Raw genomic sequence first — 21,029 nt, 5'->3', positions numbered from 1 at the left:
AATTTCAGCATCCCTGACCGTGACCACCTAATCTGCCACCTGGCTCCCAATCCTTGCAGGATATGTTTTGAGCTCACCAACCACTTTGACATTGTTTCTTACAATCTATGAGCCCTCCCATTGTCCTCACTGCTCTCCTAGTCCAGTTTAGCCTTTGTAGCCTGTAATTTCAATAACTAGGTTTCTAGTACTTATAAATTCCCTTGCCCCTCCTCTCCTGTTTTCTTGACACTATATAACAAAATCCCACTTTGGAAAACTTTCCTATTTTCCACCCAGGCCAGCACTGCTAGAGAAAAAGAATGGCGCAAATAAGGACTCCTGTAATCGCCCTGCCATGGGACCTTGACATTGCCCAGCAAGCATTCTGCCCCACGTACTTTTGGAGAAAATTAGAGGTACCTAAAAATTACCCCAAATCCCTGCTTCCAAACCTTCCAAACCATGAGCAGAGACAGGTGTCCTTACCCTTCTGCTAACTGGTTCCTCCAGTGCTCTTGGTCCTTTCCTGGCCTGCCCCTTTAACTCCACTCTCCCCATGGGGCCCATGATAATCATCATGCTCAAGTCCATCTCTTAAAAACCTGTGGCCCATGTTCCAGCCTAGCCTCACCAACTACTATCCCACCAACTACTATCCCATCTTTGCTCTTGAGAAATTTTCCTCCCAAGTCACTTGCAGCCTGCTTACTGCCTCTGTCATTCCCCTAGAGGAGCTCTGATGTCATGACCCTCAGTAGTCCACTGGACGTGCCCACTGACATGATACCACCATTCTTGCATGCAGTTCTGTGCTCTAGTGTGTGCCTTTATCGCCTCTCTTTTGTCTTTTACCCAACTTTGAGATTTGGCTTTCATCAGCACTCAAACCTAGAACTTCCTTTGTTCGCTTCGCCAAAATCCTAGGCAGTGTCTTCCACCCCTGGCCACCATTTTTAGTCTCCATTCTCCTCTGAATCCTAAGTTTTGGAGCGCCCCTGGGCTTAGTCATGTTGCTCCCACTAGATGCATTCAACCAGCTAGTCAGTGCATGTGACTGTTGGGGTTCAGATGATGAGGCTTGGTGTGTGGGGTTCTTGGGTCCCTCTGAGAAATTAATTCAGCAGACATTCCCATTTGTCAGCACACGGCAAGTTTATTGAGGAGGGGAGAACAAGGAGACGCCCACATAAACACAGACAGGCAGTCTTAAGAACTGTGTTTTGCCAGAGCAAGGAGTGTTCTTTTATGATGTTCTTTGATGGGATTTTTATGGAAAGTATCCGCTTGGGGTCAGATTGGGTTAGTCTTCTAAAATTGATAATCCTCTCTGCCTGCTCTGGCTGATAACCTTCTCTGACCCCACCTTAGATTCCTGGAACCTTCCATAGCTGGCTTAATTAAGATTTATCATTCCTACTCCCACCTCTGGTGTTTGTGAGACCCTCCATCCTAAGTGTCCATCATTACCATCCTGCCCAAATTATATTTCTAACCTTGACCTCTACTCTGTCCAAATGAATACTGGCCTGTCAACTTGTAAGCCCAGTGGCAGATCCCTCCCTCTTCCTTGTCATATTTTCTTCCCAGTCTTTCCCATCTTAGTAAATGCCACCGTCTGATTTTGAACCCACAACTTCTTTACATGGCTGACCCAGTTCCAACAGCAAGTCCTGTCAGCCCTAGCTAAAAACAAGCCCCCAAATGCACACACATCTCACTGCAAACGATCACCAGCTACCCCATGCACACACCTGGACCCTGCCCTGCAGTAGCTCCCCAGCACCCTGCCATCTTCACCTTCACCCCACTTCAGACTGTTCTAGCCTCCAGTGGCTTCTCCTTACAATTAAAATCCAAACTCCAGGGCTTCCCCAGTGGCGCAATGGGTTGAGCGAAACGCTGTGAGGCTGTTCGCAGCCTCTGCAGCGTGGGTTTGATCCCCGGCCAGGGAGATTCCCACATGGCGCGGCAGACCTCTCCTGTCTCACCTGCTGCTCCCCTCAGCAGTGCTTTCAGTCTCTCTGCCTGTTCTGCTTCCCACTCTGTCTCTGGTGAATCCTCTCACCCTCCTGCGCCTCTGGCCTGTACCCCAGCTCTTGTATAAATAAAATAAATCTTTAAAAAAAAATTAAAATCCAAACTCCAACCAAGTCCATTAACACATGGCCTTGGACTCCTAATCTCAATCTTAGCTAATTTAGCTTTCCTTTTTCTTAATCATACCATGCCTCAAGGCCATTGTATTTATCTTTCCACTACAGGATATGAGTTCTTACCTGACCATCTTAATAAAAAATAAACATCACCAGGACCTCCTTGATGGTGCAGGGGTTAAAGTCTCAGCGCTATCAAGCTAGCACCAGCCACTGCAGCCTGAGTTCAATCCCTGGCCAGGGAGCTGACCCACATGGCACAGCAGACCTGTCCTGTCTTGCCCACTGCTCCCCTCAGCAGTGTATTTCAGTAGATCTGCCTGTTCTGCTCCCCACTATGTCTCTGGTGAATCCTCTCATCCCCTGCACCTCTGGCCTACAACCCAGTTCGTCTATGCCTAAATAAATTTAAAAAAATAATAAAAAAGATCACCAGCCCCCTTCCCACCCTGAGTTGTACTCTCATCCGGCTCTGTTTTCTACATAGAACTTTTCACTTTCCAAAAGCACCTTGTCCTTTATTATCCATCCCTGGAATATAAACCCCCAAAATAATTCTGTGTTGTCACCAACTCTAGGGCCTATACCCTGTAGATTTAATTCTGACTACTAAATTTTTACTTCCAACCCTTACCATTGAACTCCAGATCTCTATATATAATTGTCTGGCCAGCATTATGAAGCACCTGGATGTATCGTAATAGCACTATAAGCTCAAATCAAAAACGAAGTCCATCTTGTCTGCTGGCCCTTCCACCCCCTGGTAATCACCATTCATTGATAAAACCTGAAAACATAGGAGCTTCCTTGCCTCCACTCCCTTCCTTGCTCTCCACACCTAACCCATCACCAACCTGGGTTGATTGTACCTCTTAAAAGAATTTCTTCCTCTGCCACTCCCTTCGTTCAAGCTAGATCACCCACACCCCTAGGCCTTACCTCACCCACCGCATTAGCCCACTTCTCATTCACTCCACCTGCCCTGCCTCCTTTCTAAACTGACAGCTTGGATGGTCTTTTCAAAACACAGATCTGATAAAGCCACCCACCAGCCTATCAAGCCTTCTAGAGGCTTTCCACTACTTAGAATCAACCCCCAAAATACCTTTATTCTCAACGGGGTTCTTAAAACGGTCTGACTTCCATCTACTCCACATTTACCCCTTCTCTCATTTTTGGCCTCACCCCGACCTTGTCAGCTGACCCTGTGTCCCAGTGCTAGTACACTGCTTGCCGGGTAGGTTGCACATTGCAGAATGAGTGCTCCTGGTGGGTAACTGGATGTTGCAGTAAGAACTTGTTAGTAGGAAATTAAGTATTTTAAATGTGGGAAATAAAACAGAAGGATGATAGAAAAGCAAGGCTTGTTCATTGCTTCGGGTGCAGGAGGGAAAAGTGAACTCCCTATTTGGGCATGTTCATTTAGGTAATAGAGTGACCACCAGGTGGCCGTGTCTAAGTGGCCTCTGAAGATTAAGAAGTAAAACTTTGAAGATACAGAGGCCTCAGAAGGGAAGCTTGCAGAAGGGCAAGCAGGGTGGGGGCAGACGGAAGTGCGTTCGATCTTGAGGAGATTCCCACCACTTCCTTTTCCAGGATGGAGAGGGAGGCCATCAAAGAAAGAGCAGTCCAGGAAGGAAAAGGAGCAGCTGTCCAGTTTAGTTTTGGAAGCAGGAGGGGGGTTTGTCAAAAATGCTAAATACATCGATCAGCCAGGAGTAATGATTCAGAACAGGAAAAAACATTTTGGCTCGGGCCTCCCCGGTGGCGCAGCAGTTGAGCGCTGGGCTGCAAAGCTGCCCGCAGCCTCTGCAGCGCCGGTTCGATCCCCGGCCACCGGAGGAAGGTCCCACATGGCGCGCAGACCTCTCCTGCCGCCCGCTGCTCCCCTCAGCAGTGTGCTTCAGTCCTTCTGCCTGCTCTGCTCCCCGCTCTGGCTCTGGTGAATCCTCTCACCCTCCCGTGCTTCTGACTGTACCCAGTGCTTGTATAAATAAATAAATAAATCTTAAAATAAATAAATAAATAAATCTTTTAAAAATAAATAAATGAAAGAAAAAAATCAGAGCAGTAGGGAGAGAAAACCGGAGAGATCAAAGATTCAATAAAATAATTAAGGAGCAAGATCTGTCCTTGAATGAAGTGCCAGAAGAAAAGACACTCCAGTTTTTTTTTGGGTACACTGCACTGGGTACAGTCAGAAGCGCGGGAGGGTGAGAGAACTCACCAGAGCCAGAGCGGGGAGCAGAGCAGGCAGAAGGACTGAAGTCCACTGCTGACGGGAGCAGCGGGCGGCAGGAGAGGTCTGCGCGCCATGCAGGACCCTCCTCCGGTGGCCGGGGAGCAGCCGAGGATCCAACCGGCACCGTGGAGGCTTCAGGCAGCTTCGCAACCCAGTGCTCAACCGCTGCGCCACCGAGGAGGTCCAAGACAGTCCAGTTTTGAGGAGGAAATAACAGCAAAGAAAGCAGAGGCAGGCGAGAGGGCTGGGAAACTGGAGACAGTTGGGTCGAAACAGTGACAGTGGGCAGTAAGCACAGTGACATCACAGCACATTGAGGCATTGACTGCCCTGAGCACTTTGGAAGGAGTGGGGAAATGCGTGGAGTAAATTCTTCATCTTTCCAGATGGGCCAATATGCTGGCACTGAAGCTGCTGCTAATTCTGGAGTCCAGGGGGAAGTACAAGGGTGGTGGGATGAGGACAGTAAAGCGATGAGAGATCTTGGGGGAAGAGGAAATAGGTGCTAGGATCTTGGCTATTATGGGCCTTATTCTTCTTTCAGAAAGACTCCTTTGAGGCAGCGCTCATTATGAATCTTGGAATCATGTATTGAATATCTATACTATGTTGGATCCTGTTCTTAGTGCCAGGCCATGGGTGACTAAGACGGACATGCTCTCTGCCCCCACTGCAATCACTGGGAGACCGTTGGAGACTCTGAGCTCTGGTGAGATGCAAGTGACTTATAATACGCCAGGCTCTAGGAAGCCCCAGAGGTGGGGAGGGAGAACACTACAGGGGTGGTCCACAGGTTTTTGCGTGGACGTGGAGATAACTGAAAGGAATAGAAAGGTGACAGGTAAAGAAGTTCTTGTCAAATGGGATCTTGAAGTCATGAGTTTTATCAGCAACTTTTAATGTCCCTCCAGAACTGTGGTCCTTGGGAAGGGGCAGCTCACCCCTGGAAGAGCTGGGATTTCAGAATATGGCAACTCCCTGGGAGGCCTCCTGACAGTGAGGAGCTAAGAAAAGGGTGGCTGCAAAGCAGCAGAGAACGCGCTCCTGGAGCGGCAGAAAGGGCACACATACCCCAGAACCGACCTGCATTTGATTCCCAGGTCTCCCTCCCACTTCCTCACGAGCAATCTCAAGACACTCAACCTACCAGGCCTGTTCTGCCATCTGCAAAGTGGGGGTTTATTGAGCTCTACGTGCTTTGCATCGGGGCCTCACGTGCACGACCTCGCTGAGTGACCCCTGAAAACCACTCTGCCTCCTCGCAAGGCCTCACTGAGCTCACCCTGGAGAGGCCTCGGCCCGAGCCCGACGCGCCGTCACACCCCATTAAACGGGGCGGTTTTCATCCCGGGCAACCGGAGCGGCGGGAGGGACGCGGGCCGGGCCTGGCTGGGCCCGAGCGGGAGGCCGCGGGGGCGGTGCTCGGCGCGCGCTCGGGTCAGCAGCCCGGCGGGCCCGGCCTCGGGGGGGGGGGGGGCGCCCGGCGCGCGCGGGGCCTCGGAAACCCGTTCCCGGAAGCCCCTCCGCCCCGCAGCTTCGCCGGCGCGTCTCCCCGGCGACAGCCTTGACGGCTGCGAAATCAAGAGACCGAGACGTCGAAGTCACCGACGCCAGCCTCGGAGAAGAGCGGCCCGGGCGTCCCCCCGGGCGCGTGGGCAGAGGGACGCCGCGCGCCGAGGCCCCGCGCGTCCGCGGCCCAGAGCCCGGGGGCGGGGCCGAGCCAAGCGCCCCGCCCCGGAAGTCCCGCCCCCGGAAGTCCCGCCCAGCCCCGTTCCCGCCCCCGGGAGTCGCCGCGGGGGGCGGCGCGCGTGGTGATGGCGGCGGGGGGCGACCGCGGCGCGCAGGGGGCGGCCGGCGAGCACGACGGCTACCGCTCGCCGCTCGCCCGCCGCTACGCCAGCGCGGAGATGTGCGCCCTGTTCAGCGACAGGTACAAGTTCCGGACCTGGCGGCAGCTCTGGCTGTGGCTCGCGGAGGCCGAGCAGGTAACGCGGCCGGGGCGGGCGGCGCGCGGTGCTCTCGGGGCTCGCCGGCCGGCGCCCCCCACCGCGCCCCCCGACGCGGCGCTTCCCGCGCGGACTGGCCGCTGCCGCCCCGCGCGGGGAGGAACTCGCCTCCGGGGAGCCCGGCCCTGCAGGCCGCGGCCGGGGCGGGAGCGGGCTCGGCGGGGCGCCCCTGCCGGCCCCCCGCGCCCCGGCCTGCGGGGTCGTCAGACGCGGCTGCGGCTTCCCTTGGGGGAGCCGCGCGGAGGGCGCCTCAGCCCAGCAGATTCAGAAATAGCCCCAGAGGAGCTGGTGGTGCAGAGGCGCTAAGGTTTCAGAGGAAAATGCCACCGCAGCGGGGGGCAGGGGCCCCGCCACGTGCCAGCAGATGTGGGAACAGTCGGAGGGGGCTTAGGACCACTGTGCCTCGTGTATCCAAGATGGAAACTACTTCTAGCCCTCTCCCCCCGTCGCTGTGTCCAAGAAAATGAAGTAATTTAATAATATCTGACATTTCTGCAGTACCTGGCACCGTTGGGAGACTTTATTAATAGCTCCTTAGACAGATTCTATTCCTGTCTTAGGGATGATGGAAGGCGAGATTTCATAAACTTTGGGCTCAGATAAAGATAGCAGATAGTGTCTATCAGTATACACTAATAGTAGATGGTACAGAGCCTTGTGGTTTATTTTGCTCTGTTTTCTGTTCGATTTGATACTTTGTTATATAGATCAGGGTGGCGGCCCCCAGAGACTTTGCCAGGGTCATTTTAGCTACTGAGTGACTGCAAGCTGGAATTGAAATGTAAAGTCATCTGAATTGGTGTTTGTTTCTCAGCACATTCTACATTTTGCTTGAAATTCAAGCAGTTTCGGCACCTCCTGGATTTGGATTATCTATTAACTAAGGTGTCAGCATCAGCCACATGTTACATAATGAGTTGGTGGGTTGTTGTTTTTTTTTTTAAGATTTATTTATTTATGCATACAAGAGCTGGGGTACAGGCCAGAGATGTGGGGGCTGAGAGGACTCACCAGAGACAGAGTGGGAAGAGAACAGGCAGACTGACTGAAACACACTGCTGAGGGGAGCAACGGGTGAGTCAGGAGAGGTCTGCTGCGCCACGTGGGTTGCTTCCTGGCAGGCCATGGATCAAACTCATGCTGCAGAGTCTTCTGATTGATTCGCAGTATGGTGCTTAACCCCTTGCACCACCAGGGACCCATGAGTGGTAGTTTAGAAGAAAAACAATTTTGGGAGTAGGAGATTAGGAGGCATGCAGAAAATAAATTAGGAGGGGGGAATGAATTCTGGGGAGATGAATTGCTTTGGGGGAGAGGAGTATTTTGGCCCCACTGCCCCCTGATGTTTTGCTATGGGATGGGTCTGCAACTGTTAGGAGGAAAGAGCCTAGACAACACTCCACTGGTGGCTACTGAGCACTTGAAATGTGACTAGTATGACTGAAGAACTGAAGTTTTAACTTTAATCAGCCTCCATGGAAACAAGCATATCTGGCTAGTAGCTCCATTATGGACAAGACAGGTCTGCGATGCAGGATCTTTCCAGCATCAGGCCTTGAGGTTTTCAAGGGAGGTTTGAAAGAATTTCACCAGTGTATATGTGCCATGCTTGGCTCCAGGTGGCCAGCCTGATTTTTCCATGGAGGAAGGTAAGATATTGATGTGTTTATTTTCTCATCAGTGTCTCCTGGAATTGCTTTCAATTGCACTGAATTTGCTGTACATAATATGTTGGCAAAACTGCTTACAGCATTCCCTTATTTTGGTTTCTCTGAGTAAATCCCCCAGGACCGAATATAAAACTGGCCTGGTTCCCACCCATTGGACACTTAGGTGCCAGGTACTGAGGAAGCAGTAAATACACACAGCTCTTCTCTCATGAAGTACACATTCTCGGGGGAGAGGGGCAGGCTAATCAATTTATTAATAAGTCAGACCAAGCAGATGGTGATGCAAAGGGTGGGTATTTCCCGTTGTGATCAGGAAGGACCTCTGAGGAGATGACATTTGGGCCGAGAGACCAGAATGTGAGGGACATGGGACAGAGGGAACCAAGATCAGCATTCCTTTGTTACATATGTGTATGTTGGACCTTACATGTGTAATTTACCGTGATTCCTTGAGAAAGTCATCCATCCCTGTGTACTTTTAACTTGGTTACCCCAAGTTAATTTGGTTACCCCATGTTAATTTACGAATTGGGAGTAAGGCATAAATGCTAAGATGAGCCAGTTATTTTCATGGTATCAGCTCAGTTGTAATAATTGCATACCTGAAGTTATTCTATTTCATTTTGCTTGTTCTGCAGACATTGGGATTGCCTATAACGGATGAACAAATCCAGGAAATGAAGTCAAATCTGGACAACATCGACTTCAAGATGGCAGCTGAAGAAGAGAAACAGTTACGGCATGATGTGATGGCTCACGTACACACGTTTGGCCACTGCTGTCCAAAAGCTGCGGGCATTATTCACCTTGGTGCCACCTCTTGCTATGTTGGAGACAATACAGTACGGGCCTGTGTTGTTTTGTTTCCATGTAGGACTCAGTCTTTATGTGTTAATAAATTTTATTTGATTTTGTTCAATTTCAGGAATTCCATAGATCTTTAGTGTTAGGGGTATCTCAGTGCTCATGAATTTCCTGCTTTTGGCATCTTTCTTGTCTCAGCTCTGAGATCCTAAGTGACCTCCAGATTGCACTTATGCATTGATATGTTGGACAGAAGTCACCTCTTTAGCCTTTTAGTTGGCGAGGTAATTTTCCTTCCAAAGTCTTTTATAACTGCTGTGACAGAGGAGTGCATCATTCTTTTTTTTTTTTTTTTAAGAATATTAATGAACTTTTTTTTAAAAGATTTATTTATTTTGCATAGAAGAACTGGGGTGTAGGCCAGAAGTGCAGGGGGTGAGAGGACCCACCAGAGAGTATAGAGTAGAACAGGCAGAGCCACTGAAATACACTGCTGAGGGGAGCAGCAGGTGAGGCAGAAGAGGTCTGCTGCGCCATGTGGGTCAGCTCCCTGGCCGGGGATCGTACTCAGGCCATCACAGTGATAGTGCTAAGTTGAGACTTACCTCCCAAGCCATCAGGGAGGTCCCTGCATTATAATTCTTTTTCTTTTTAAAGATTGATTTGTTTATTTATACAAGCACTGGGTACAGTCAGAAGCGCAGAAGTGTGAGAGAATACACCAGAGCCAGAGCAGGGAACACAACAGACAGACTGACGAAATACACTGCTGAGGGGAGCAGCGGGCATGGCAGAAGTCTTCACACCATGTGGGACCCTCGCCGGCGGCCAGGGATCAAACCAGCGCTGCCAATGCCGCGGGCAGCTATGTAGCCCAGCACTCAACCGCTGCGCCACCAGGGGAGGCCCCTGCATTATAATTCTTAAATGAAATATTCGTTGGTGAAAGTGTCTTAGAGGCAAACATGGAAAGCAACAGCAAGTGCTTTCTAAGCGGTTTTAGGTGCTTTGCACTATTCTGAGCACTTTGTATATATTACTCATTTATTCTTCACAACCACCCTGAGAGGCAGAGGCTGTGATCTCCATTTTCAGCCAGCACTATTGAATAAAGCTTACTTAAATGTATGGTTCTGAGTTCTAGTTAATTTATGCATTCATTTGACCTTCACCACACTAAAGTTTGAGAGTACATCCCTCACCTGGCTTTGTCTTGCCTGTGTACAGTCATTCTCCACTCCTGCTTCCAATCACAGACAACTACTGACCTGCCTCTTGTCTCTGTAGTTTAGCCTGTTCTAGAAATTTCATATAAATGGAATCTATATAGACTCTTGGGGACTAGTTTCCTTATCTCAATTCTGCATTGAGATTTAAAAAGAGATTGAAGAGCTTGCCCAAGGTCATGCTGCTAGAAAGAGTGTAAACCCAAATAGAATGGCCCCAAAGCAGTGCTCTTAATCATAGTGTACCTGTGGGACCAGACGATCGATTCTAGATAAATTCCCGATTCAGAAAGAAGCCACGTAGGGACCTCCCTGGTGGCGCAGGGAGTTAAGTCTCAGCATTATGAAGCTATCCGCAGCCCCTACAGCATAAGTTTGATCCCCAGCCAGGAAGCTAACCCACATGGTGCAGTGTAGTCTGCTCTTCTGGTAGTGTCAGCATCTCCAGCTCTTGCAGTAAGCTTTGTAGTTCTCTGAGAGGCCCAGTCATGAGTGCCAGAAAAAGCTGTGCATGATTTGTTTGGGCAAAACTATTTAATGTACAACTTGCATTTTCTCTTGTAGGACCTCATTATTCTTAGAAATGCATCCAACCTGCTTTTGCCAAAGGTAAGGCGTGGGCAGAAGTTTCCTAGATTCTCTGATAGAAAATGGGCACCACTTATGTGTGTAAATTAACGTAAATTAGAGTATTTTCTCAGGTGAGCAATCATATCTGTAGAACTAAGTGACTTTTCTTGAGTAAAATTGTTTTTAAGTAAATGCTTTCTAAGCATAGCCTTCTAAGGGAAGTACATACAGTCGACAGCATGTAGTTGAAATATGTGGGCCAGATTTATGAGGTTGTCCTGTTTGTCTGCATGGTCAGTGGTCGTAAAATTGTGTAGGAAAAGTTTTTGTTGCTGTGAACTCTTCAAGACACTTTGATTTTGTGTAAAGTGTAACAGTTTAGTTTCTGACCATGTAAGGAGCTCAACCTAAATTCACTCCTTTCCCCTTTCCCCCATGTGGTCTCTGCTGTAGCTCGCCAGAGTGATCTCTCGGCTTGCTGACTTTGCCAAGGAGCATGCCGCTCTTCCCGCCTTGGGGTTCACCCATTTCCAGTAAGTGATCGCTTCTTGGAAACTAGGCTTGTTTATGTGCATCTGGCTTTCATTTATTTTTTTTTTTTTTAGAGGCATATTTTGTTTGTTTGTTTGTTTGTTTGTTCGTTTTTGTTTATACATGCACTGGGTACAGTCAGAAGCGCGGGAGGGTGAGAGAATTCACCAGAGCCAGAGCGGGGAGCAGAGCAGGCAGAAGGACCGAAGTCCACTGCTGAGGGGAGCAGCGGGCGGCAGGAGAAGTCTGCACGCCATGTGGGACCCTCCTCTGGTGGCCGGGGAGCAGCCGGGGATCGAACCGGTGCTGCAGAGGCTGCGGGCAGCTTCGCAACCCAGCGCTCAACCGCTGCGCCACCAGGGAGGCCCTGGCTTTCATTTATTATTTAGTTCTTTCTCCTCCATGGAAACTTTAAGGTGAACTGTCAAAATGCAGGTTAAGCAGCTAACTTGGGATGCTTATGAGGAATGAACCTGATAGTGGTACTGGTGAGAGGGAATCTAATTCAGCACGTCCTTGAATTAATGCCGTTTTGTTCAACCTCCTTTTGTTAAAATGTTGATGGACAAAAAAATACATTTCTGAGGCCTCCCTGGTGGCGCAGGGATTAAAGACACAGCGCTGTCAAGCTATCACCAGCCACTGCAGCACGAGTTCTATCTCCAGCTGAGCCCATTAGTTTTATAACCTTCGACTGTTTATAACTGACTTTGAATCTCCTGAACTACTATTTGCTTAAGCTTTTTAGCTCTTATTTAGTCTCTACTGGTTTCTCCTTTACTCCTTCCCATAAGTAACTGGTTATTGGGGGAAACAGTGCAGTGTCTGAGAGTGAGCCCTTGGTGCGAGGCTTCCATATTCTCTGGGTTGCTTTCAGGCCTGCTCAGTTGACCACAGTTGGGAAGCGCTGCTGCCTTTGGATTCAGGACCTTTGCATGGATCTCCAGAACCTGAAGCGTGTCCAGGATGACCTGCGCTTCCGAGGAGTGAAGGGCACCACGGGCACTCAGGCCAGCTTCCTGCAGCTCTTTGAAGGAGACCACCAGAAGGTATCCTGAAAGCCGCCTCTGCGGTGGGCGCACCAGGTGGTAGGGAGCGCTCACAATGGTCGGGGTCTTTGGACCGCAGGAAGTGAGTGGAAACCTGGGCAGGGTGCATCCTCACAGTGTGCTCAAGCTAGACACCCTGGGTTTCTATAGGGATGTCTTTTCTTTCCCAGGTAGAGCAGCTTGACAAGATGGTGACAGAAAAGGCAGGATTTAAGAGGTAGGTAACTGAGAAAGGTTTTGGTCTCCCGGTGGCTTAGCTTTTTCTTCCTTTCTTCCTTTTTCTTCCTTTGTTCTTCCAGAATTCCTGCCATCTCTGGCCTGAGTTTTCTTACTGTCTCGATTCTGTTTTCTCATAATCCACAATAAAAAAGGGAGCAACTTATTTCTGAGTTTTTAAACTAGCCTTGCCAATGTTGGTGGTGGTTTCATTCCTTCACTGAAAGCCTCCAGTGAGCTGGTTTAAATGGGTTCCCAATTAAGGCCATTAGATCCCACATTGGCTGCTGCTCCATCAAGGCCATTAGATCCCACATTGGCTGCTGCTACCTCCATCAAGCTGTGGCAGGATGTAGGTGCCCTAGACCATGTGTACCTGTCAGGTCAGGACAGCTGTCAGGACCGGGAGGTGGGTGGAAGAACAGTCATTCAGCAGCTAGTTATTGCATTCCTCGCAGCTCAGTGTGACTTATAAACCTGTAAAACCAAAGACTCTTTTCTATTTATTTCCAGAGCTTTCATCATCACTGGGCAGACCTACACGCGAAAAGTGGATGTTGAGGTGCTGTTAGCACTGGCTAGCTTGGGGGCGTCTGTGCACAAGGTGAGTGGGGCAGCTTGTAGGGGACAGGGATGAGAGCTCTGCATACCACAAACAGACCAGATGAGCTCAGACTTATTTAATCAACTCTCAAGAGATGTCAACATCAGTCTTAACAATTTGGGACCCATAAATAAGGTCTCATGGGCCTCTGATGGCCTAGGGGTTAAGTCTCAGTGCTACCACCACTGAAGCTTGAGTTCAGGCCCCGGCCAGGGGGCTGACCCACATGCAGCAGACCTCTCCTGTCTCACCCACTGCTCCCCTCATTATTTCAGTAGATCCGCCTGTTCTGCTCCCCATTCTATCTCTGATCGAATCCTCTCACCCCCCGCACCTTGGCCTACACTCCACTTCTTTTGTGCTAAAAAAAAAAAAATAAATCTTAAAAAAAAATAGTCGCTCAAATTAAGGTGTGTTCAAGGGAAGGACTGCTGTTGGCATTCTCATTAAAGTTCATAATGCCGTCGTCCCTCCGTGCTGTTATAAGCAGTGCCTCATCAAAACACCTGCTTCCTCCCAGCATTTGTCGTTCTTTTTTTTTGAAGATTTATTTTTATTTATGCATGCAAGAACTGGGGTGTAGGTCAGAGGTGCAGAAAGGTGAGAGGATTCACCAGAGACAGTGGGGAACAGAACAGGCAGACTGACTGACTGAAATACACTGCTGAGGGAAGCAGCAGGGAGACAGAAGAGGTCTGTAGCACCATGTGGGTTAGGTCCCTGGCCAGGGATCGAACTCGTGCTTCAGTGGCTGGTGATAGCTCGATAGCACTGAGACTTAACCCCTGTGCCACCAGGGAGGCCCCCTGAATTTGTCATTCTGCTCTTCAGGAGCCAAGAAAAGCCTGAGTAAGATGCTGTCCAGGAGCACTGGAGGATCTTCAGCCCAGCATCAGCTCGAGCCCTGACCCCAAGTTGCTGCACGGGTGTGGACTGACGCCTATGCCATGCTTTCCCCCAGATTTGCAGCGACATACGACTCCTGGCACACCTGAAGGAGATGGAGGAGCCCTTTGAGAAACAGCAGATTGGTGAGTATGGTGTAAAGTCTGGGGCAGTGTGGAGACTGGGAGGCTGGCAGGCGTGTGAATAGCTCTCCCTGCGTACTCGCAGGCCTCTGAAGCCCCTGCTTCCACGCAGGCTCCAGCGCCATGGCATACAAGCGGAACCCTATGCGCGCTGAGCGATGCTGCAGCCTGGCCCGGCACCTCATCACCCTCGTCATGAACCCGCTGCAGACAGCCGCTGTGCAGTGGTTGGAGCGCACCCTGGACGATAGTGCCAACAGGTCTGTGGAGCAGGGGTCGCGCAGTGTATGCAGGGCACTCGGGGGGAGCAGAGAGAAGTGGTGGAGGACTCAGGGGTAATGTCAAAGAGTGGGTGGTGCTCTAAGGCTTACTAGATTCAGGCACTTCTCAAGATATTTAAACAAAATTGGGAGTTTTTATAAAGGCCCAAAAGGAGGAGAAAGAACAGTTTAGGGAGTTACTAATAAATCGATAGCACTGGGGAATGGGGTGTGCGTTGGCAAGAGATGAGGTGGGGCGTTACTTCAGGTAGTAGCCAGTTCCTGAAAGGCCCTGAGAGGGAGTTTAACTTGTTCTGATACCAGCTGTTGTGTCTTGGCACAGTGACATCTTTGCTAGTTAGGAGGTGGGCTAGAAGTAATTTGTCACAAAAAGGTACCACTTCTACCTTATGGGTGTGTGTATATGTGTAAAGTAGATCCAGATAGCCTGGTTTGCCTGCATTGTGCTGGGATTTCTTGAGTGGAAAAGGACATGTAGTCAAAGCTAGCTCTCTGGGGTCCATGCATAATCCAGAGTTTATCTGTGGGAATATACCCTCTGAACTCACTCAGAAGTTCACCATTGGATGAAGTGGTTTTTTTGTTTGTTTGTTTTTAACTTTATTTATTTATTTATTTATTTATTTATTTATACAAGCACCGGGTACAGTCAGAAGTGCGGGAGGGTGAGAGAATTCACCAGAGCCAGAGCGGGGAGCAGAGCAGGCAGAAGGACCGAAGTACACTGCTGAGGGGAGCAGCGGGCGGCAGGAGAGGTCTGCGCGCCATGTGGGACCCTCCTCCGGTGGTCGGGGAACAGCCGGGGATCGAACCGGCGCTGCAGAGGCTGCGGGCAGCTTTGCAACCCAGCGCTCAACCGCTGCGCCACCGGGGAGGCCCTGAAGTGGTTTTTAGGGTGTGGCCTGATCAGATGAGCCTGCTGAAACACCCTGTAGCCATTTGGAGAATCAGTTGTAAGGTAGCACAGCTCTGGTCCGAACAAGTGGGGAGGCTACTTTCATTTAATTTTTTTTAAAGATGTATTTGTTTATGCATACAATTGGGGTATAGGCCAGAGGTGTGGGGGATGAGAGGATTCAAGTGACAGTGGGGTGCAAAATAGGCAGATCGACTGAAACACACTGCTGAGGGGAGCAGCGGGCAAGTCAGGAGAGGTCTGCTGTGCCATGTGGGTGGTTCCCTGGCCGGCTGGGGATTGAACTCGTGCTACAGAGGCTACAGATAGCTTCATAGTGCGGTGCTTAACCCTTTGTGCCACCAGGGAGGCTCCTCCAAAGGCCACTTTTAAAAGCTTTGTCCACAGTTGCCCTGCCACTGAGGAGGAAATATATGGGTGTAAACTCAGTGGCAGGTTGACTGTCCTGCGTGGGTGCCTGGAGTAAGTTGTTCAGTGATAGAGGTGCCAGTGCTGTTTGTTGAGTCAGGTGCTGCTGGGAGAGGAGCAGATTGGAGCTGAATTCATTGAGGCTTGCAGTACCAGCAGGTCCACTAGGCGGAGCTCTTGAACTATGTGGTCTGGCTATTGGGCAAATGATCTGGACTAGATAGAGGTGCTAGATTTGAGGGTCATGAGGATATTGGAGTAGTTGAAGATGTGAGATTGAAAGAAGTTGTCTAAGAAGTTTATGTGGCATAAGAAGACAGTAGGGCAACTTTCTGGAACATACCTTGCATTTCACTGAAGTTAATTTGTTTAAAGGGATAACAAATTGGCTGTTTGCTTTCTAGACGGATCAGTTTGGCGGAAGCTTTTCTCACTGCAGATGCTATACTGAATACTCTGCAAAATATTTCTGAAGGATTGGTGATCTACCCCAAAGTAAGAGCCTCTCAGTTAAAAGGCGAATATGAGGGAAGGGTTGGAATGTGGGTGACCTTTTCCCACCCTGGAGTGAGTATATTGGGGGACCTCTTTCCTGGTCCAGTAGAGCTTTCCAACCTGAGCTCTGTTTTCAGTTGTGACATAAGCCCTAGTGTAGGGTAAGTAAAGTATCAGTTTTTTCTGCCCTCCCACCTTTAGGATTGATGATGGAACCCTGTGGTCCTGAATGCATGCCTGATGGCGGGCACCTGGAGTAGGGTGTGGGCATTTGTAACCAGGTACACCTGGGCTGAGATGGGGCTTATAAAGGCAGCGTCACGGGAATGCCAGCAGAGCAGAACAGAGAACGAAAGGGCAACCAGAACAAGAGAGAGCACAGAGTGAACATTCCCTGGGAACTGGGAGGCCTGCCAGCCTCCCAGCCTGCTGGCACCCCTGCCTGCCGTGTACCTGGTAAATCCCAATAGAATCCTGAAAAAGCCACTGAGGGCTCCAGGACTCTCCTCCACCCGTCCGCTCAGTCATAGAGATCCTGCTCTGGCCCTTCCTGCCACTACACCTAGGGAACTGACTTGCTCTGAAATTCATAGGCACATTTGAGAAAAACACTTCACATTGACTTACACAGCCTGCCCGCTGACTTGTCAGCTCTGCAGCGGCCAGCAGAGCAGGCTGTTCCATTTGCCTCTCTATAAGTACCTGAGGCAGGTGGTTCATGTCCTTCAGGTACTTGGATTTTGAGGTTGGGCACTAAAATTGAACAAACTTGAGGTTTTAGGACTTCTTCTGATGAAGCAATTTTTTAAAACTTAAATCATTGCTCCTTTTTAAAATCAAAATAATACTCTGAATTAGAAAATTTGAAAAACAGTGTAGAATGATCATTGCATTCCACTTTCTTCATGAATGTAGTCCATAGGCCTGCTGTGCATGTTGCTGGATGGTGCCGGCTTCTTACTGGGTGTGTGAGTTTGTAACCTTTCCTGGCCCTTCCTCCTCCTAGGTGATTGAGCGGCGCATTCGGCAAGAGCTGCCTTTCATGGCCACAGAGAACATCATCATGGCCATGGTGAAAGCTGGGGGCAACCGCCAGGTTTGTGATCCTCATGCTCTTAGATTGAGTGCCCCGTCCGCCTGCTCTGCCTCCTGAAGAGGAATGGATGAAAGGCAGGCCCCTTCATCCTCATACTGGTTCAGAGCATTGACTTCATTCTACCACAAAACAGGCTTGTCTCTGGTGATTGAGATGAACCTGGTTAGTAAAAGTGAATCACTCGCTTGTAGGGAAGGTCCCCTCTCAGTAAATGAATTGGGTCTGACTTCCCATAGGAAGCAGTCAGTGGGGTATCAACAGCACACGTTAGAAGGTGGTTTGGGAGGCTTCTGAGGTGCCGGCATGAGGCAGGCATCAGTGTCACACCATCCAGTGGTCAGAGAGACAGGGTCTCGCTGGAGTCTGACTTTGAGAGGAACCACCTCAACCTGGAGGGGCACAGACACTTGTATGGAGTGCTATGTGACTCAAGATGCTCACAGGCCCTGTCGGTGGTTAACCAGCACCCCCCTCACTGTCTTCCAGGATTGCCATGAGAAAATTAGAGTGCTTTCCCAGCAGGCAGCCGCGGTAGTCAAGCAGGAAGGGGGTGACAATGACCTCATCAAGCGCATCCAGGCCGATGCCTACTTCAGTCCCATTCACTCCCAGTTGGACCATTTACTAGATCCGTCCTCCTTCACTGGCCGTGCACCCCAACAGGTAAGCATCAGGGTGCTCCCGGGTCCGAGGTTTGACCCAGGGGTCTCCCTGCACTGCTGGGCTGTGCAGCCTGGAACACTTTACTGTTTCCACTTTATAGGAGGAGTGGTGGGAATGGGGTGTCTTAGAATCCAGAGCCGCTTGGTGGCTAAGATGTAGGGGCCTGGATTGTTTTGAGCTGCCCAGAGTATTTCCTCCATGGAATTCTCAGGATTCTCTTTTGGTTGAGAGCAGATGGTGTGCTGGGCAGAGACTGAGCTTTACTGTCAGGCAGATCTGGTTCACTCCTGACTTGTGGCATTTACCGGCTGACAGGAGAAAAGGACATCTCCTGGCCGGAGGCTGTGTTGATTGAGGGCCTGGCGTAGTACTTGGCGCAGTGTTTAGTACGTGTCATTTTCCTCTTGGCTCTACTGAGACTCCCAAGAGTTAATTTAGAAACGTCAAGTGCAGGCATGGTGCTCAGTGTGTGTTCAGGTACTTTGTTTCAATTCTGGAGCTTTAAAGATGGACACATAATCCTCGTCTCCAGGGAGCTCAGTGCTTAGTGGTAGAGACTTGTAAATAGGTCATTATAATGCCAAATAGCACCTGCAGGAATTGAGAGACGCCTATCTCTTGGGATCAAAGGAGGAAACAGCCCTAAAATAGTAGAAGTTGGGAGAACACACGGCAGACTTCTTGGAGGACGTGATGTCTAAGCTGAATCTGAGGGACAAGTAGGAGTCAGCCTGGCACAGCCTGAGAGGAGATGGCAAATGCAGCATAAGAGACGTTCCAGGCAATGGAGTGTTGCTGGACAATCAGGTGCCCTAGGGGACTTGAAGGTCAAGTTTACTGTTTGTATTCAGTTCAGGCTGGGGTTTTGTATTTGAAAGATGTCAAGTGGGGAGACCAGTAAGAAGGTAGGACGTGGCAGATGCAGAGCGGGTGAGGACTTGGAGCCAGTGGGGTACAGACAGAAGTCCCAGGGCTACTTAGGAGGCTTCTCACTTGGAGCTATTTGGGTGAGGATGAGGGAGGAAGTATTAATGACTTTCACGTGGGTAACTGGCGCTTGGGGAGGCCCACTGAGAGAACAGGATGGGTTGTGAGGAAGGCTGGTGTGTGTGCCATGGAGGGTTAGCTGCTTGCTTGGGGGGAAGGAAGCTCAGTGGTGCAGTAAAGGCTTTATCAAATTAGGTCTCAGTGATTGAAAAAAAACAAAAACAAATATACATCTTAACAGTTTTTTCTCTTATATTTACTCTCCTCTTTGGCAGGTACAGAGATTCTTAGAAGAGGAGGTATATCCCCTGCTAAAACCATATGAAAGTGTGATGAAGTTGAAAGCAGAATTATGTCTGTAGAGCTGGAAGAGAATTAAACAAATTCCTTGTTGGCTTTGTTAACTTTTATTGGCGAGTCATGAAAATGTTAATTTAGTGCCTTATTTTACGTTTATGTCTGGGTTTTTTTTTAACATTTCAAAAGGACAGATTTATCAGGGAAAGGATAAAGGCAAAAAAGAGGCACCTGCATAGACAGGTGGGCAGGAGAGACACCGCTCCTGTTTTGCAAAGTGAAAAAGGGTTGTGAAAAGACACCTCAAGAAATTTTACCTTGAATTAATTCAGCTCTTTTCTCTCTCCATGGTGCTCTCACATTTCTCAAGGTTTACAACAGAAATAAATTGCATTGTGGTTGGACTGTTTTTTTTTTTGTTGTTGTTAAACAGCAACACATTCACATAATAAACAGCCACTCAGTTGACTGTTCTTTCAAGGCCTCTTTTCCAGCTAGGCTAGTCCTTTTCAGTAGGCAATGTCCTGGTCTTCTGAGGATGAGTTTGATCTGGGTCTAACGAAATAACCAGGGCTCAATGATTCAGTGTCCTTGGATACTTTCCATTTGTTATTTTTGGCTAGAATAATGAAATTTGGAGCTGAGGTACAACAAATCCTTTCTGAAAATCAACCTTACTCAGCTCAGGTTATCTGCCCAGCCTCACTTTACCTTTTGGTAAGGCTTGTGTAGCTTGGAAACGCTAATTGGGTGTATTGGTTACATCAGGACATTGGCTAGCTTTTTGGGCCAGCTGTAGCCAAAGACGGTTGAGATGCGAGGATATATATGCGTCACCGCCCATCTACCCACCAGCAGAGCACTGGAGCGCCCCCCCTTCTTCCCCCCAACGCTGTCCTTAGCTGCCTCCGTCTGGGTACCTTTTCCTCAGGTGAAAATGAAAACTTGTTTATCAGTTTTGCAGATGACAAAACTAAGAACTTGTCAACACAACTATTTTGTAAGGTAAACTAAGATTTCGTCGAACTTAAATAGATGGAAGTGATGTAGCCAAAAAAAGAAGAAAAACTAAGATAAATATAGAGAAGTTAATTTAACTCCGTATGAACCAGAAGTGGTTGCCAGTAAGATAAGATAGTTCTGGGTGGCATGATGTCGGGGAAAGCCACCAGGCTTACCATCCCACCCTGGCATTCTGTGTCCTGATTACAGGTCCCTGCTTGGACTCCAAGGGGTGTTTTTAGGAAATAGCAAACATCCAATAGTTTTGAGTGGCAATCTGTGAGACTGGGAGAGACTAGAGGCCTGCAGGTGTCTGGGTCTCCGGCCAGAAATGAGCTATCCAGGGCTCTGGGGCACTGGGAGCTTTAAAACTGGGTAAGTGTGACCCCTCTCCTGAGGCTTTATACCTTAATAAGGCAGCTGTCTTACAAGTTAAAGGTTTATCCCATAGTTCCATAAGTAAGTTGCTCATTTTCTGTCAAGACAAAAAAGGTAAAGTAACATACTTGGTGTTTAAAAAGCTTCATTTCTTCATGATATCCCAGAAGAAATACATATTTATGACATTTTTTCATACTGGTTTCAGACTTTGCCATACATTTTTCAGCCCCCTGCTGTGCACCGCCTGTACACACTGCCTGGCAGTTCCAGTGCAGAAAGCAGAAGTGGTGAGTGGCTCCTCCATGGTAGGACAGACATTTCCACTTTTGTACACACGCATGTTCTTTAAGGTCCACCGAGAAAAGGCGCTCTTGAGGTGTCACTGATAAAAGGGTATTTTGCTTCCCTTGGTGGTGGCGTCT

The 21,029-nt window shown here is 49.2% G+C and overlaps 1 protein-coding gene across 3 annotated transcripts; it reads left to right on the top strand.

The window, feature by feature from the left end:
• Positions 1 to 6,191: 6,191 nt before the first annotated feature.
• ADSL (adenylosuccinate lyase) lies at positions 6,192 to 19,320 on the top strand. Of its 3 annotated transcripts, none has more exons than XM_037513509.1 (13): positions 6,192 to 6,362; positions 8,692 to 8,895; positions 10,648 to 10,692; positions 11,107 to 11,186; positions 12,062 to 12,233; positions 12,404 to 12,450; positions 12,963 to 13,053; positions 14,015 to 14,084; positions 14,194 to 14,341; positions 16,091 to 16,181; positions 17,188 to 17,277; positions 17,764 to 17,940; positions 19,203 to 19,320. In XM_037513509.1, exons 1-13 carry the CDS (start codon positions 6,192 to 6,194, stop codon positions 19,287 to 19,289), a joined length of 1,473 nt encoding a protein of 490 aa, XP_037369406.1. In that variant the 3' UTR covers positions 19,290 to 19,320. The 3 variants fall into 3 exon arrangements, with proteins under 3 accessions (XP_037369406.1, XP_037369408.1, XP_054551997.1); XM_037513511.2 differs by having other exon boundaries at positions 6,284 to 6,307; XM_054696022.1 differs by lacking the exon at positions 6,192 to 6,362 and adding an exon at positions 6,721 to 6,851.
• The last annotated feature ends 1,709 nt before the right edge of the window (positions 19,321 to 21,029 follow it).

Source organism: Talpa occidentalis, unplaced genomic scaffold (genome assembly GCF_014898055.3).
Source record: "Talpa occidentalis isolate TD23 unplaced genomic scaffold, MPIMG_talOcc4v2.1 talOcc4.16, whole genome shotgun sequence".
Lineage (NCBI taxonomy): Eukaryota > Metazoa > Chordata > Mammalia > Eulipotyphla > Talpidae > Talpa > Talpa occidentalis.
This window is presented reverse-complemented; position numbering and strand designations above follow the sequence as displayed.

What these genes read in the sequence shown, in the direction of transcription:
- ADSL (XM_037513509.1), top strand. Translation starts at nt 6,192, where the DNA reads ATGGCGGCGGGGGGCGACCGCGGCGCGCAGGGGGCGGCCGGCGAGCAC. An exon ending in GGCTCGCGGAGGCCGAGCAG is followed by an intron (nt 6,363 to 8,691) that starts GTAACGCGGCCG and finishes CTTGTTCTGCAG; the next exon opens with ACATTGGGATTGCCTATAAC. An exon ending in GCTATGTTGGAGACAATACA is followed by an intron (nt 8,896 to 10,647) that starts GTACGGGCCTGT and finishes TTTCTCTTGTAG; the next exon opens with GACCTCATTATTCTTAGAAA.